The sequence below is a fragment of the Sphaeramia orbicularis genome, chromosome 4, assembly GCF_902148855.1.
Source record: "Sphaeramia orbicularis chromosome 4, fSphaOr1.1, whole genome shotgun sequence".
NCBI classification, from domain to species: Eukaryota; Metazoa; Chordata; class Actinopteri; order Kurtiformes; family Apogonidae; genus Sphaeramia; species Sphaeramia orbicularis.
The window spans coordinates 7354410-7371552 of record NC_043960.1 but is presented as its reverse complement, the minus strand read 5'-3'; the positions used below and the strand labels follow the sequence as shown (position 1 = coordinate 7371552).

Sequence of the window (17143 nt, the reverse complement as noted above, 5' to 3'; positions counted from 1 at the left end):
AATGAGAGTTTTGGTGAAATTGTCATTTTTACATTTTTTATGTGCAAGTTATATTCACACAATCTGGGGGTCAACAGAAAAGCAACTAGTGATTCTTTAGTGTTCATTTGTTTTCAATTCTTTATTCATTTTAAGAATTAAATGTAGAAATTAATGACGTTAAGCATTTCTGTGGTTTATTTCTATTCATAAAGCCATAATTTCATGCACAAAGCACCCAATTTGTTACCATTTCCCGTAGATTGAAGTTGAACACATAACCACTACAAATATCTATTAAGTAACAAAAAATGTCTCCTTTAAGGGAATCTAAGAAATTCACTTATTTTTTCTAGAATCACCCGAATGGAACAAAGTGCTAAGAAGTAATTATCAACCCACTTTTTACAGATTCATAAAATACACCTGAGTTCCACTATGAAAAATAGGACCAGTGGCCCTGAAGCTTACCGGCCAAATTAAAAGCTTTGGGAAATGTATCCAGATGCCATTTATTATCACCCAGTTCTGTGTATTTATTATATTACAGAAATAGCCCATGTTTTGGTCATATTCCAATCAGATCTGTAAAAAAAATTAAAATTCTAACTTGATATCATTGATACTTAGTGATTTACTGGATCAATCCACTTCCTATCTGTTATAATGGGAAAATTTTTCAAAGTGGCACCAAATCCAGAATCAGATCCGGATTGAAATAATTTCAATACCTTGTGTTGACATCATCATACAGAAGCTGTATACCAAGTTTGAGGTCAATCAGAACTGGAGTTTCAGAGAAAAAGATGATTGAAATTTTTTCCCCATAAGAGCCCATGTTAAATTTTCCGTAAATTCCCGGATCCAGAAGAAGATCCTGATCTGCATGTGGACATTATGTTTTGGTCATCTCCCAATCAGGGCTGGACTGTAGAAATTTACACTGGATATCATTTATATTTACTGAGTTACTGCATCGATCCACTTCCTATCTGTTATAATGGGGAAATTTTTCAAAGTGGCACCAAATCCAGAATCAGATCCGGATCCAAATAATTTCACTAACTTTTTGTTGACATCATCATAAAGAAGCTGTATACCAAGTTTGAAGTCAATCGGAATTGTAGTTTCGGAGAAGAAGACGATTGAAAGTTTTGTAACTGACGACAGACGCCAACGACGCCGACGGACGCCGCATGACGACAATGGCTTACGACCTGTCAGCCGGTAAGCTAAAAATGAGAGGTTTGATGAAATTGTCGTTTTTATGCGCAAGTTATAGTCACGCAATTTGAGGGTCGATGGAAAAGCGACTACTGTATGTGCATGAACGACAACTTGGGATCCATCAAACCTTTTTATTCAGTAACACAAACCTCTACGAAAGCACATACCTGCACTTGCACCATCTTAACCATCGTCATCATCAAATCCATCCATCAAATACCATCAGAAGAGTTTGGCTGATCTTTCACAAGTCCCTTTGAAATCACAAAATCCTATCCACATTACCCCTGCAACCTCACATATCCCTGCCCCATTTTTCTGTGTATTCATCTCCATAACAACATATTACCCCTGTAAGTAAAGTGCACTGCAAATAAAATACTGTCGAACCACAAAATGTACAACAGAGTGCTGCACCCCACCCATGGGCAAGCAAGCACAAAACACTGTTATTAAAATCCTTTGGTGGAAAGAAAAACGGGCCACCAAACTGAAAAGAAATCTGGTTTCAAACACTGACAGCAGCTTAATATGTAAGAAAATATTTGGAAGAGAAAGCTAGAGTTAAGTAGTGCCGTTATGTTGCTAAGGCTTGGATTACCTAAGTGTTGGAATGAACATTTGGGGACATTTAACATGAATTTGCAAATATCTGCACCACTGCCTCCAGTCTACAAGTAAGTACTGTTAAAAGACCAGGATGAAATGCACTGCGCTTAAGTTTGATTTATAGTTACTAATTGTATCTGAATTTATTTAGTTGGTTACAGGACAGTGTGTATTGGTATTAGTTACAAAGAACGAGATGCATGCACCAGATGTAGCAGAGAAGCTAATCTCCATCTGTTGTCCTGGACAAGCGACTAACACAACAAACATCAATTAGATTACAAAGTTATAGTATACTGGAAGAAAACCATTAAATATGACAGATACAGGAAAGTCTGCTCAGATTGAACGACTTATATGTGATATAAAAGATATAAAGAGCAAGAAGGAGAGAATAAGGGAAAGAGAAGAGAAAAAAACAGGAGCAAGAAGAATAACTAAATAAATCGATAAATAAACTAATTGTGCAATTGCAAACCAGACATAGAAAAAAGTACAAGTAAAAACTATTGGGCTAAAAACTTCATTAGAACTAATCAAGACAGTTTATACAATACATGTGTGCGCAGATTAGTACAGTACTCGATTTGATTTGATTTACTGACAGCTAATTTGTTTGTTTGCACACTTTTCCTGAACCAATCATTTCACATTTGCACAAATAAACACAATCACGGCACTACAATCTAACGCATTTTAAATTAATCTGACATTATATTTAATTTTTTATTCTTTTTTTTTTTTTTTTTTATTTAAACTTTATTTACCCAGGCAAGCAGTTAAGAACAGATTCTTATTTACAAATGCAGCCTGATGAAAGAGTCATGGCTTCTTGAGGATCCTTAATCTACAAGGTTAAGTATAAAAATGAAAAAAAAAAAAACAAAAAAAAAAAACGGGGTGCTGAAAACCATTTGTATTGTTAAAATGAGCCGTGACATGTGTTATTGTGCCATAGGAATCCGGGTCACTGTCCAAATATTTGGTTAAGCCCATCTCACTGAGAGATTATGGGTCCTGGCTGAACATGTGACAGAAACTCCCTGGGAAATGCATGGAAAGCCAACTAATTCATGCTTACACACATTCCACAAATGACTGCTGCATGTATGTAAATACATTGGAGGCTATGCACAAACCACAGCACATGCATTCACAAACACACACACACACATAAAACACACCAATGTGAGGAAGCAGTATGGAGTAATTACCCCCCAGTGTTCATCTACTTTACCTGTCTAATGATTCCGACACACAGTACAGACCAGTACAGTACAGTACAGTACACCATCTGTGCACTTCTGCTTTTTTAAGCCCAGTACTTTCCACAGGAAACTCTCCGTCATAGAGGTGGAGCCCACCCAACCAGAGGTGGATCTGACATCTCCAGAGCTCAAACGTCTTCTGTGTTTCCAAAAGAAGGTGAAACTCCATAGGATTTTCACACATTCCAATAATAACTGTCTACGTATCCTCCTGAGACCCAGCAGTGCTTTATGTCCTCTGTAGGGGACATAAGTTTGACAGTTTTACTTACAAAAAATCTATCCATTGCTGGAGAAATTGTGGTAAAACAGGTGACCATACACACGTATTTTGGGACTGCCCGAGCTTGTCTATATACTGGAAAAATATCAAAGAAGAAACTGAAAGAACTGTAAAAAGAGAAGTCCCTTCAAATGTTTTGTTCTATTTACTTGGAGTCATACCGGTCAATGATTTTAAAGCAGAGCAGAGATATATTTTACATATTTTACTATTGATTGCTAAAAAATAGTAACAGTAAATTGGAAGAGTGTCAAATCACCAACGGTAATAGAATGGAAACAAAGACTGAAACAAGTGCACACTATGGAAAGAATGACCGCATCATTACAAATGAAAATGGATCTTTTTAAGCGGAGATGGCACATGGTCGAAGACTATTTGTATAATTAAACTTTTTGGGTTGTTGACGAGAATTGCTCTTATAAGTCCTGACATGAGGTGTTTTGTATTTATATAGATGTGTGCATATGTATACAAATATATGAATATTTCGATATTTGGCAATATATCTATAGATGTAGTATAATATTTGTAACAATAATAATACTATGCGGTGTAATTTATTTTTTTTTTATTCATGTCTTGTCTCAGATGTTTTGTTTTGTTCTGTTTTATATTGTGCAAAAATCTAAATAAAAAGTAAAAAAAAAATATTGCAAAAAACATTCCAAATAAATAAATAAAAATCGTTTAAAAAATGTATCTCAAAAAACTGCTGGTTATGCAGTTTCCAATCAAGACAATTGTTTAATGTAAAAAAAGCTACAGTTTTCACTTTCCTGGGTCTCAGGAGCATATGTATACAACTGAGCACTGGTGTTGTGTTGGTTCTGCTCATTTTTATTCTATAACGTCCCCTAAACTTCACAACACCAGTTTGCGTACCCACAATCCTCCTAAGGTGAGACCCAGCCTAGTTTTGTCTAATCTGCATGTTTATCGTATTGTTTTTCTGCACGATTTTAATTCTCTTACAAAATATTTTACAATTTGACAATAAACCGTATAATCCCAAATAAATCTGGCAACAGTGCAAAAATTTATTCACTTTAGATAAAAATGACCTGTTCTATTAGCTCGAAAAATGATTGTAAGTGCGATATATGAACAGATACATAATGTAAACAATGCAAAAACACAAAATTATACAACATCTAGATCCAGTGAACTTTGATTAGAGCCTGAAAAAACCTGGATTTTCGGTGGAATGGAAGCAAAATGATTTACAGTTTTACAATAAACCTTTGCAACGACATTTTATAGATACATACATAAAAAATGACCTGCCTGAGGAAAGCATCTAGCATATCCTACTTTTATCCAAGCTGCATATTTATTTTATAGTTTTTATGCACTCTTTTAATTCTCTTACAAAATGATTAACAATTTAACAATAAACCGTATAATCTAAAATAAATCTAGCAACAGTGCAAAAACATATTCACTTCAGATAACAATGACCTGCTCCGCCTGCATTGTTTACATAATGTAAACAATGCAAAAACACAAAAGTAAAACAACATCTAGATTCATTGAACTGCAATTAGAGCCTGAAAAAAACTGGATTTTGCAAATATAGTAAATGGAAGCAAAATGTTTTACAGTTTAACAAAAAAAAAAAACCCTCTGCAACAACTTATTTTAAATACATACATTAAAAATTATCTGCCTCAGGAAAGCATCTACTTTAAAAAAGAGCATATCCTGGTTTTATCCAAGCTGCATGTTTATTTTATAGTTTTTATGTACTATTTTATTTACTTTCTGTGTTTTATTATTTTACATTTTATTATTTTCCTTTCTAAACCACTTACTTAGTTTGAAAAGTATGCTATAAAAAATGAGTATGATTATTCTTCTACCTATTATTATTATTATTATTATTATTATTATTATTATTATTATTACCTCCGCCAAGGAGGTTATGTTTTTGCCAGGGTTTGTTTGTTTGTCTGTCTGTCTGTTTGTCTGTCCGTTAGTGTGCAACATAACTCAAAAAGTTATGGACAGATTTTGATGAAATTTTCAGGGTTTGTTGGAAATAGGATAAGGAAGAAATGATTAAATTTTGGTGGTGATCAGGGGTGGGGGGGCCCACGGGGGGGCCCATTTCCAACAAACCCTGAAAATTTCATCAAAATCTGTCCATAACTTTTTGAGTTATGTTGCACACTAACGGACAGACAAACAGACAGACAAACAAACAAACAAACAAACAAACCCTGGCAAAAACATAACCTCCTTGGCATGGGGGGAGCCCACCGGGGGGGGGGCCACTGATCAGCCTTGGCGGAGGTCTGCGCTCTCCGAGTGCTTCTAGTTATTGTTATTATTATCAAGACAAAATAAATATATAATACAATATGAATTAAGAAAACTAGCATCTTTTTCTTGCATTATACTGCATGTTCATATCAGTCAATAGTGGAAAACACATGAAAAATAGTAAAAAGTCCACATTTGTCATACATGCATAAATATGGATATGAACAAATTTGAGACACAGGAAACTCTCCACCAAAGCAGAGGTGGATCTGACATCTGCAGAGCTCACACGTCCTCTGTGTTTCCCATAGAAGGTGACACAGCTGATTTTCACACATTCTAATAATAACTGTCTATATACGTATAAGACTGTGCACTGGTGTTGTGCTGGTGTTGCTCCTTTTCATCGTATAACATCCCCTAAACTTCACAACACCAATCCGAGTCAGCAGCCTGCGTACCCACAATCCTCCTGGGGTGAGACCCAGCCTAGTTTTTCACACTAGTTTATTTCCTCCACTCATTCAAACATTGAAAAACAGCCTGCAAACAGCATGCATCACTGTTGGTCATGTCCTAGTTTCCTTGCAGCTGACTGTTGTTCTCCATCCTTTGAACGTTCGCCTTCCTGTGATGGCGCTGTACGGCGTTCAGAGAAGATAACACCAAAACCCATTCTGTTCACTTTTCTATTTATAGAGGAGTCACGCAGCGAGGGTCAGTTCAGCGATGTTGTGATACTTCTCTGGGAATGTGCGTCCTTTTAAACAACATGAAACATTCAGGTCGACGCTTTCAACATTTTTTAGATCCTCTTCTTGCATCTCATCATTACTGTGGTGTCTGTGTTGGATCTGAAGAATGACAATTACCTTTCATCTATCTGATTTTAATAGATTCTAATAGCTTGACCTGCAGCATTTCCAAAAATATGGGATAAATAAACACAATTTTCTTTCATCAACATGCCCCTCTTGCATTTATTTCTTTCTCACTTCTGTTGGTCCAAAGTTTGAAACCACAGTACTTAGATTAAATCTGGTTGCTTTGGTTTGTAGTAAATACCTAAAAATAAAAGGACTGTCCTTAGCGAGATTTGAAAAGTATTCAAATTTATTTCTCTGACAAATTATATTTTAACTGGTGCTGCCAAACGATTCAAATTTTTAATCAGATTAATCACAGGGTTGCAGTGGATTAATTTTGATTAATCATGATTACATATCATTCATTTTTAATCTGTATTAATCACATTTCATTTTGAGCAAACAGACTCAAGAAAGAAGGGAACACTGCAAAAATCCAAATCTTACCGAGTGTATTTTTGTCATTTCTAGTCAAAATAACTCATCACACTTAAAATAAGACATAACCACCTAAATAGTCACTGAGATATAAGAACTTATTTTTAGACATTAGATCTTGAAAATCTTATTTGAAGAAATCTTACCAAGATAATTTTCACTTGTTCCACTGGCAGTTATTTTTATTATTTTTATTATTATTATTATTTTTTTTTTAATTAAGCAACAAAAAAATGTAATGAAGCAAAAAAAAAAAAAATGCCAATGGAACAAATGAAAATTATTTTGGTAAGATTTCTTGTCTTATCTTATTTCAAGAAATCTTACCAAGATCATTTCCACTTGTTCCACTGGCAGATTTTGGTGCTTAATTTAATTTTTTTTTTTTTTTTTTTGCTTAATTCAAGATTTTTTTTCCTTAATTCAAGCAAATAATCTGCCGATGAATCAAGTGAAAATTATCTTGGTAAGATTTCTTCAAATAAGATTTTCCAGATCTATTGTCTAAAAATAAGTTCTTATATCTCACTGAAAAGTTACTCTTCAGGTGATTATGTCTTATTTTAAGTGTGATGAGATATTTTGAGTAGAAATGAGAAAAATACACTCGGTAAGATTTGGATTTTTGCAGTCAATATATATGCACTTAACGTGTTTATTAAATACCTTCAACAGTTTCAACAAAACAACTTGAAACAACTGTTCCGTCTTGGTTTTTTTGTCATATTTCCATCCAGAGGACCAACGTGCTATTTAGTGTTTTCCACTTTTATGGGTTGGTTCTGCTGCCTGTCACTACCGGATCAGCCGTCCATTTGTTCACGCATGGCAGTAACTCTATTTGGACGAGTCATTGTGTGCTACAGATGGGTTAATTGTGCTAAAATTTTTAATCAGGTTAATTATGATGATGGATTAATCCCTGTTAAAGTGTTAATTTTGACACAAATATTTGTACTTTCTACTCCTTACATTTTCCAGTGTTGTTACTTTAATTTGAATGCATTCAGGAGGAAGGGGATTCTCTTTTTTTTCTTTTTCTCTTCATCACATCACTTCTTCACAACATGTAGGATGGTTTCCACCTTGGCGGATGGGACAATAACACAGTGTAAAGACAACCCCTCTGTGTACTGAGCAGTGGATATTACATGACAGATGCAGTGACGTAAAACATGTAACAAGATGGAGAAGAGTTATCGTCTGTTAAACGTGAGCCAGAGGCCAGGAGGATTGATACTGACATGATGGGATACAGACTGTGCACAGATACAGACTGGAAAATATGGACATACGTTTTACATTTAGTTCTTGGATATACTCAGAGTGTGATTTGTCAAAAAAAAAAACAAGGGGGGGCTGTTTTTTTTTTTGGTCGGAGTGTGTGTGGGGGGGGTGGGGGGTAGAGGTAAGATCGGGCCTAAAAAATCCAGCCCGACCCGACCCAGGCCCGCGGGTATTAAAGCCCGACCCAGCCCGAGCCCGACCAATTAACTTGATTTGCAGGCCCGAGCCCGAAGCAAACCCGAAATTTCATATTTTATTTGTGAGGACTCGGGAGGAGGAGGGGTGATTTATGATAACAAATTAAAGCCTGTCTTTTGTAACGAAATCTAAGTTAAACAAGACTGTATAAACATTTACATCTTTTATATTTCTGTGTCTGCAGAGATTACATTAACCGACAATTTTCCATCATTGATGGATTTTTTTAAGAGTTGACGGGAAAAATTTAAGGCCGTCCGTCATTTTGACGGGTTGAAAATTGGGCCATAAACCACAGCAGCAGTACGTCCTTAAGAATCTAGCGCGGCACTTTAAGAGAGAGAGAGAGGCAGAGAGACAAAGAAGAACAATGAAAAAAAAAAAAGTCAGCAAGAGAGAAGCCCGGCCCGACCCGACCCGAATGTAATGATTGACATTTTAGGCCCGACCCGGCCCGAAATTCGGGTCAGGTCGGGCTCGGGCTTGGGCTTAAGATCTTACCTCTAGTGGGGGGTGCAGTCCATAACTAACGTAACGCTGGTGTGAAACGAAAATTAATCTTTACATACTTTCAACGTCTGGGTTCTATCCCTCTATTAGACACAAAATTTTCACAACTTCTAACCTGTATCCACTGGACCCTCTCCACCGCTACAAATGCTGGGCCCTATGAATTTGTCACGTTTAAGCCCCCTTTAGGGCCCCCCAGTGCATGTGGACGTTCGCGAATTCTGAGACTGCCGACAGTTGGGTTCAGGTGAACATTAGTGCCAGTAATGTAGGATATAGGTGGAGGAAAACTGTCACAACCTGCCTGTTATTTACACTAGCAACATTGTACCCATGGTGCCATTGTACGATAGCATGATAAGTAGAACTTGTCTGCCACCACTATCCATTTGTAAACTACCATTTAATCATGTATTGTGCAGGTAATAATTTGCGCCAACATGTGAGGCATGAAGGGAAGAGCATGTATTTGTTTGGCCTATAAAGCATGATTCCATTCATCCAGCAGTAGTGAACTGCAGCCTTCACACTGTAGCATCGTCTGCTAGCAGTAGAAATTTCATGAACGGCAGCATAACCACTTTTGAAAATGGAGTATGGAGGCAGGGATGAAGAATTCAAAGAAGAGAGAGGCTAAAATCTCCCAGTATACCTCACAACATTTGAATACGGACTTAAATACCTGTCTCTCAGAGAATAGACTTCAAAACTCTCTTACTAGCATATAAAGCACTGAATGGTTTAGGCCCAAAATACATTAGAGACTTTCTAGTCCAGTATGAACCATCCAGACCACTCAGGTCATCTGGTACAGGTCTGCTCTGTGTTCCCAAAGTCAGAACTAAACATGGAGAATCAGCGTTCAGTTTCTATGCTCCGTATATCTGGAACAAACTACCAGAAAATATCAGGTCTGCTGAGAGTCTGAGTTCTTTTAAGTCCAGGTTAAAGACTCACCTGTTCACTGCTGCCTTTGACTAAAAGGCTTTTGACTTTTTAAATTTTATATTCTCTTTGAAACTCTGCACTGCAACTTTTACTTTAATATGTGTGTTTTTATTTTTATTTTATTTTATTCAATTTTTTTTTTTTTTTACTTTATGTGTTGTTTTCTTACTTGCTGTTTTTAATCACCTTTTATATGTTTCTTTTGTAATGTTTTAAATGTGTTTCTTTTTGTTTCTTTTATTTCAATGTCCTGTGTGAAGCACCTTGAATTGCCTTGTTGCTGAAATGTGCTATACAAATAAACTTGCCTTGCCTTGCCTAAAATTGTGCCTAGTAGATAGTCAGGTAATGTTTCTATTCATTTGGCGAGTTTGGCGGTGATCGGGCCTGTGGAGGCTGAGGAAAATCCGTACAAACGCCCTTCTGTGCTGCAACATTGATGGGACACAGAACGTGTATTATATATAGGGATGGGAATTGTTAAGAATTTAACCATTCTGATTCCATTATTGATTTTGCTTATCGATCTGATTCCTTATCGATTCTCTTATCGATTCCCATTGGGTGAGGGAATAAAAGAGTGTGTTTGCATTAACTGTCTTTTATATTTCCATCTCTGCACAGAAAATATAACATATACAGTATGTAGAAATAATAATAACAGATGACGCATGGCCCAGTTCGGGGGGGCGGGGGCAGCAGCATGCAGTGAAAGCGAAACTTAACACGCTTTACTAATTCCTCTATTGCCGCATTTCTACTACGTGGAACCAGTTCGACTCAGCTCGGCTTGTCTCCCGTTGTTGTGCACCTCATTTCCTTTCCTCTACCTTCAGAAACTTGCATTTGGGTACGACGTTCATTGCCCGCACCGGAACCGGAACTGGGCCCGGCGTTCACTCTGCCGCTACATTCACAAACGTTGCTAAGTAGCGAATCAAATACGTGACATTCCTGTGAATGATTCAGATGCTGTGGACAAATGTTTGAGCAGACTGGAGGGATTCCACCCTTTAGAAGAAATGGAAGCTTTGCAAGTGTTCCCAGTAAGTGGACCTGGTGTCGTCTGTTTGGACCTGGTGTCGTCTTTTTAGACCGTTTCTGCCTCAACGCCATGTTGGCTACATTCTGACCAAAACAATGAAGCGTACGCGTGACGTCATCACACATGCCCAACTAAGGCGGAATCAATAAGCAGAATCGTGAAGCAGGAAGGCAAATGATTCCAAGGAATCGAGCTACTGAGAACCAGTTCTCAAAAAGAACCGGTTCTCGATTCCCATCCCTAGTTATATAGTAGGATTGGTTGGTTGACCCCTCCCAAGCATGAAATTAATTGAGTAGAGGTAGGGATTTAAAACCCAGAGGGGTGGTTGATCCCCCAATTCCCCCCAACAAAACCCACCCTGGATGTACTTCAGAGCAAGCGCTTTTACACGAGTACAGAAACTGTACTAGTACTTCTACTTGTACAGAAATAAATGTACTTCTACCTCAGTAGAAGCAGTCAAGCTCAAAACATAAGCTATTATGGTCAGACTTAAAATCCTGCTTGGCAACCAAGTCAAATTTACCAGAGTTGCTAAAAGCTAAGAGGATTTCAGGCTCTTCAATGTCATTATTACTTTTTTTAGATATATCCTTTGGGATGTCTGGTTGTCATGCTGTCATGACGCCCAGGCTATATTCACACTGCTGCTTAAAAAAGGACTGATAACATGCAAATCAGTCTCAGGTCCAGTCTGCTTGATGCTGTTGATCACACAAACACACACCTATTCAAAACAGCAAGAGAGACAGCTTTCAAAAACATCCACACCCCCCAAACCATCAAAATATAGATAGGTTAGATTTTCTCGTGCAAACATGCAGCCGTGAACAAAACCACATTCCTGCTCAGATTATAATGATGAGAAACACATGAGAGGATTGCTTAACGTATGGGAAATAGGAAGTGAGTCGTAGCATACATACGGTGTATACGCACACAGTAAAAGGAGGAGCTGCGACACTCAGAAATACTATGACGCTTCATCAGACTGACGTTAAGACAATATAGGGATGGACCGGTTGAAATTTGACAGATTTTAAAGGCAGAAACAACAATTTAAATGGAAGTAGGGAGCTCAAAACAGACAAAATTTGACTCCAGACCAAGACCAAAAAAAGAAAAGGAGTCACACAAGGTGATAGTATGTGACATGTGTGTGTTATCGCCTGGTTATTCTCATGTCCTGACCTGTTAACATGGCCATGGTTGGCGGCGTGGAGTTTCCTGATGACTTCCTCACTGAAGTCAAAGTGAACTCTTCCTCTGGCACAGGGTGAACGCCGGTACATCTCCCCGTCACACACATGCACACACGCTCATGCACACACTACCTGGCATGTACCGTCCCATGCAAAGTCACAAACATACAACAGAAAGCATATTGACTATAGAACACACCTAGAGGACGGTATCGTAAAGTATGTAAAGGGTGTTAGTGGCAAAACAAAGCTCAAAGCATCACACACACACACACACACACGCCAAGTCAGCACGGCATATTAGCAAACATACACACCCCTCACACATTTATACACAAATCACACAGAGCTCAGGCACCTTCTGTCACACAACACAGCGCTTGAAATAAACAGGAAAACAAGCGTACACACACACACTTATTCACACCCTGGACACTTCAGCATCCAAGTAACTTTTTTTTTTTTTTATAGATCACTCATTCCAGCCTCACAGTCAAACATTTACATAAGTGTCAGTGATAAAAAAATAAAAAAAAGTCACTCAGCAGGTTATCCATCAGCCATCCTCCCTTGGTAGAAATAAAGCAGCGGCACACAGGTATCCAAACAGCGTCTCCACACATTTGATCTCACGTCACACACAACACCAGCAGAAGTCCTACACGTCACACCACACAACTCTCAATGCCCTCGTTCACACTCTCTGACACTCTCCGCTCTCTCTGCGAGCTCCAACTCTTCGCTTCGTCACAGGCTATACTTCCTCCCCGTGGTGTGTGTGTGTGTGACTATGTGTGTGTATGTGTGTGTATGTGTGTGTGTGTGTAGACTGTGCTTGTGTGTATGGAGCTCTGTTCCTTTCAGCGAGGCCCAGCAGAGTAAGAAGGAACAGCCAAGAGATGGACTGGACTCACTGGACTGGAGTCAGAAGTCAACCTGCTCTAGATGCCAAATTAGCTCTAATGAACCACATGGATTGTAAATGTGATACATGAACGGTTACATAATGCACATACTGCGAAAATATGAACGTAAAACAACATCTGGAACCAGTGAACTGCGAATGCGAGTACAAAAACCTCTTCTCTTATTATAAATACGTACATAAAAAATGACCTGCCTCAGGAAAACGTCTACTTTTAAAAAGAGCATATTCTGGTTTCATGTTTATTTTATTATTTTTATGCGTTATTTTATTTCTCTTTTTATTATTCTATATTTTATCACCTTCCTTTACAAAACACTTTATATTTTGCTTGAAAAGTACTCTATAAATAAAGAATATACAACTTATATTAAGAAAACAAGCATATTTGTCTCGCGTTATGCTGTATATGAGTTGATAATGGAAAACACAGTTTTGTTTTTCCACATAAAAAATAGCAAAAAGTGCACATTTGTCCTAAAAGTGTCTTGTAAGGATAGATTTACGCAAAACTGAGACACAAATCTGGCAAAATGCACATTAAATATTTGTTTAGTAAGGATATAAGTTGAGACAAAAACACAATTTTCCTAATAAGTAATTAAGAATTAAGAACATCTGTTTCTCCAATAAAGGTGATCTGAAGGACCATTATTCTGCATTTCTATAGAAAAATCATTTCTAATCAATTATGTTTTCCAAAGTTTTGCATATCAATTCAAATACGTCTATGAAAGGCTGATAATATCGGCTAATGATAAATCAGATAGACGCTAAATGCAATATGTTATAAAAAAAAAATAAAAATAAAAAAAAAATAAAATAAAAATCAAACTCAACTTATTTCTAAAATGTCCACATTTGTCATAAACGTGTAAAGGAGGACATGTGGAAATCTGAGACACAAATCTGGCAAAATGCACATTAAATATTTGTTTTACAAAATTAATAAGGATATAAGTTGAGACAAAAACACAATTTTCTTAATAATAAGCAATCAAGTAATGAATCAAGAACATCTGTTTATCCAATAATTATGTTTTCCAAACTTGTGCACATCAATTCAAATACATCTATGAAAGGCTGATAATACTAGTTAGTGGTAAATCAGATGGACGTTAAATGCAATATGTTATAATAAACATTCAAATAAAATAGATTTCAACTTATGTCTAAAATGTCCACATTTGTCATAAACTTGTGAAGCCGGACATGTGGAAATCTGAGACACAAATCTGACCGAATGCACATGAAATGTTTGATTTAAAAATGAGTGAAGAAATAAATACAGACAAAACATGATTTTCTCAATAACAAGTAACATTAAGAACTAAGAAGATCCGATTTGGAAAACTCATCTACAAACAATGAAATGAATCATCGTTAGATAAATAGGCAAATATTTTAAAATGTTTATTTAGAACATTTGAATTTATTAAAGATCAGAATGTAAATTGTGTCTCTTATCACATGTTTAAGGGCCCCCATTTCTAAGCTGAGGACTGCTTCTGGGGTGTCCAATTACAAAATGTATCTTGTAAACGAATTGTCAATTTTAACTGTTTATTATAATTTTGTAATAAATTGATTGATTGAAACAGTCAATTTAGACGACACATGATCATGATGGAGAAGTGATTTTATTGAGTAAACATTGTAAACTAGTATCACTGTACCAGGTATTAGTTAATTATTTAACTGAAGTTATCGTTGTTAGGCTTGTTTTGATGTGATACTAAACGTTATAGGAGCTAAACAGTCCACTCTTATGTCAGTTTATGTATTATTGATTATCATTAGTAATGAAAACATAATAATGAACATCTTGTTTAGTTTGTTTCTGTGATATTAATTGGTGTATAAATTAAATATTACACCTTTGTTTTTGCATTTATTGTGAGTTATAAGCTTGTTTTTTTAAGTGGACAGACAGTTGATACTAAAGGGAATCAGAAGTATATGAATAAAAATATAAATACTTGAAATTTACAGTACTATTATACTGCATTTCTATGGAAAATGACAGGTGATGTATTTATTATGGTATCAAGTTGTTATGTTATCAAGACCTACTTGTTTACTCTGTTATATGTCTTGATTTGTTTTTACCGTGTTAACGTTTTTAGTTTTTATGTTTTATTGTGATTGATTTTACATCTGTACAGCACTTTGATTGAAAGCGCTTTACAAATAACTAAATTATTATTATTATTATTATTATTATTATTATTATTATTATTATTATTATTATTATTATATAGACAGCTGCACACAAATTCAAATGCATCTATAAAAGGGTGATATTATTAATACTGTTACGTTAACACTAAAATACGGATAAAATGCAAGATATTTCTCTGTTTTGATGAAGAGCCATTGTGACTGTGTGGAGCAGGTCTACTTTAACTGTCGTGGCAGGGGTAGAAGGTGGCATCTGGTCATCTCTCAGGGGGCCACGGCGCCTGGTGACACCGTACAGTAGAAAATACCATACAAACCCTCAGATCACAGTACTGTTACTGTAAAGAGGGATTTCAAAGGGCAGGGAGTGTGATAAATGTGTGGCAGACCTGGAGGAGAATGAAATTAAATACTGTAAATGTCATAAAATGTGTGGAAAAGTCAAATAAATGTCAATACCACTATTTGAATCAACATATATGTGTTTTCTAACATGGTTTTCTCTGCAGGAGTCTGGTTATAACATGTATTTTCTAGAAGCACATGGTGATTTTTACTGTGTTCATTAAAAGCGGTTTTACTTATGCAAGATGGTACTGCGAAAAAAGATATATGTTCACCACAGGAAGGTATATTTCACCACAGGAAACAATATACTGCAGTAGTCTTTGTCTTAATGTGCTAAAAAAAAAACCCTTCCTGGTTCAAAAGGCAGTAGATGCAGTCCTGCATAACAGCAGAAGCACATGCATGACAAGAGGAAATACATTTATGTGTTATTTAGTGAATCATTTTACAATCATTGGACAAACACAGTGACATTTATATATTTAGGATTTTGCATCTATTATATATTGGAAGGATAACTAAAGAAGGAAGATGATAAATGCAAAATATAAGCAATTTGCTAAAAGTTTTTTTTTTTTTTTTAATAAATAATATTTATGTCAATGATGTTTCTTTTCTTTTATTTTAGAGAAGCTCCTGCATATTTATAGAAAGAAGATGAATAGAATGGTGTTCCTTGGAATATTATGATTTGAGTTTATAAGTGTATATTTATATTTCTTTCTACTTCCTTTGAGATGTCTGATGGGATGGACATAGATATTTATTTATATAGAGAGATTTGGAGAACTTGTTGGATATGTTCCTGTTTGTTACTGTTATTTATGTATGTAGGCATGTATGTATGCATGTATGTATGTATGTATGTATGTATGCATGCATGCATGCATGTATGTATGTATTTATTTATTTATTATAATATTCATTCTATTTATATTATATGATTATATTTATTATGTTATTTCTGTTATATTTAATTATTATCAGTTTTAAATAAGCTATTTAAATTGTGTTAATACACTAAATTTTTTTTTTTTTTTTTTCGTTCATGGTTGTGCATTTCATCAGTAACATTCAATAATCATCAAGTAAACAAACATGTACACACCCATGCTCAAAAAGGAGCAGGATGAAGAAAATCTTACATTTCCTGCCCCCCCTTCTAAATAATAACAGCCTTAATGGTTAGCTATACACAACTAGCTATAAAAATCATACTGTATAAAGTCAGACAAACCAACTAAATACATCCAAAGATAGTACCAAATGAATACAAAACCAAGTGCAAAACTACATATCCAGAAAGTACAAAACATAGGTAAATATAAACCTGATGAAATGATGTAAAAACATTTTACCAGTCCAAATCAAGTAAATAAATGTCATAAAATACAAAACAAATACGAAAATAATTCACTTTTATGCAGCATTTGCATTCATTTACATTTTTTTCCATGCTTTCTAATATTTTAAAGGATTTATGCCCTAAAACAGACATTTTTCTACAGGGACACAACCTTTGCCTTATAAAATATCTCTGTCCATCGTTGATAATACTGAA

General features: G+C 35.8%; 1 protein-coding gene across 3 annotated transcripts in view; it reads right to left on the bottom strand.

The window, feature by feature from the left end:
• The window catches only part of pde4ba (phosphodiesterase 4B, cAMP-specific a), a 586891-nt gene that overhangs the window by 208925 nt on the left and 360823 nt on the right, over nt 1-17143 (bottom strand). The window contains exon 1 of one of the 3 annotated variants that reach the window (XM_030131423.1): nt 12118-12523. The exons of the other annotated variants lie outside the window; for them this stretch is intronic. Coding sequence (XP_029987283.1) covers nt 12118-12218 — 101 coding nt within the window. The 5' untranslated portion in view covers nt 12219-12523. Of the gene's footprint in view, nt 1-12117; nt 12524-17143 lie in introns of those variants that run through there. 3 annotated transcript variants of the gene reach the window in all.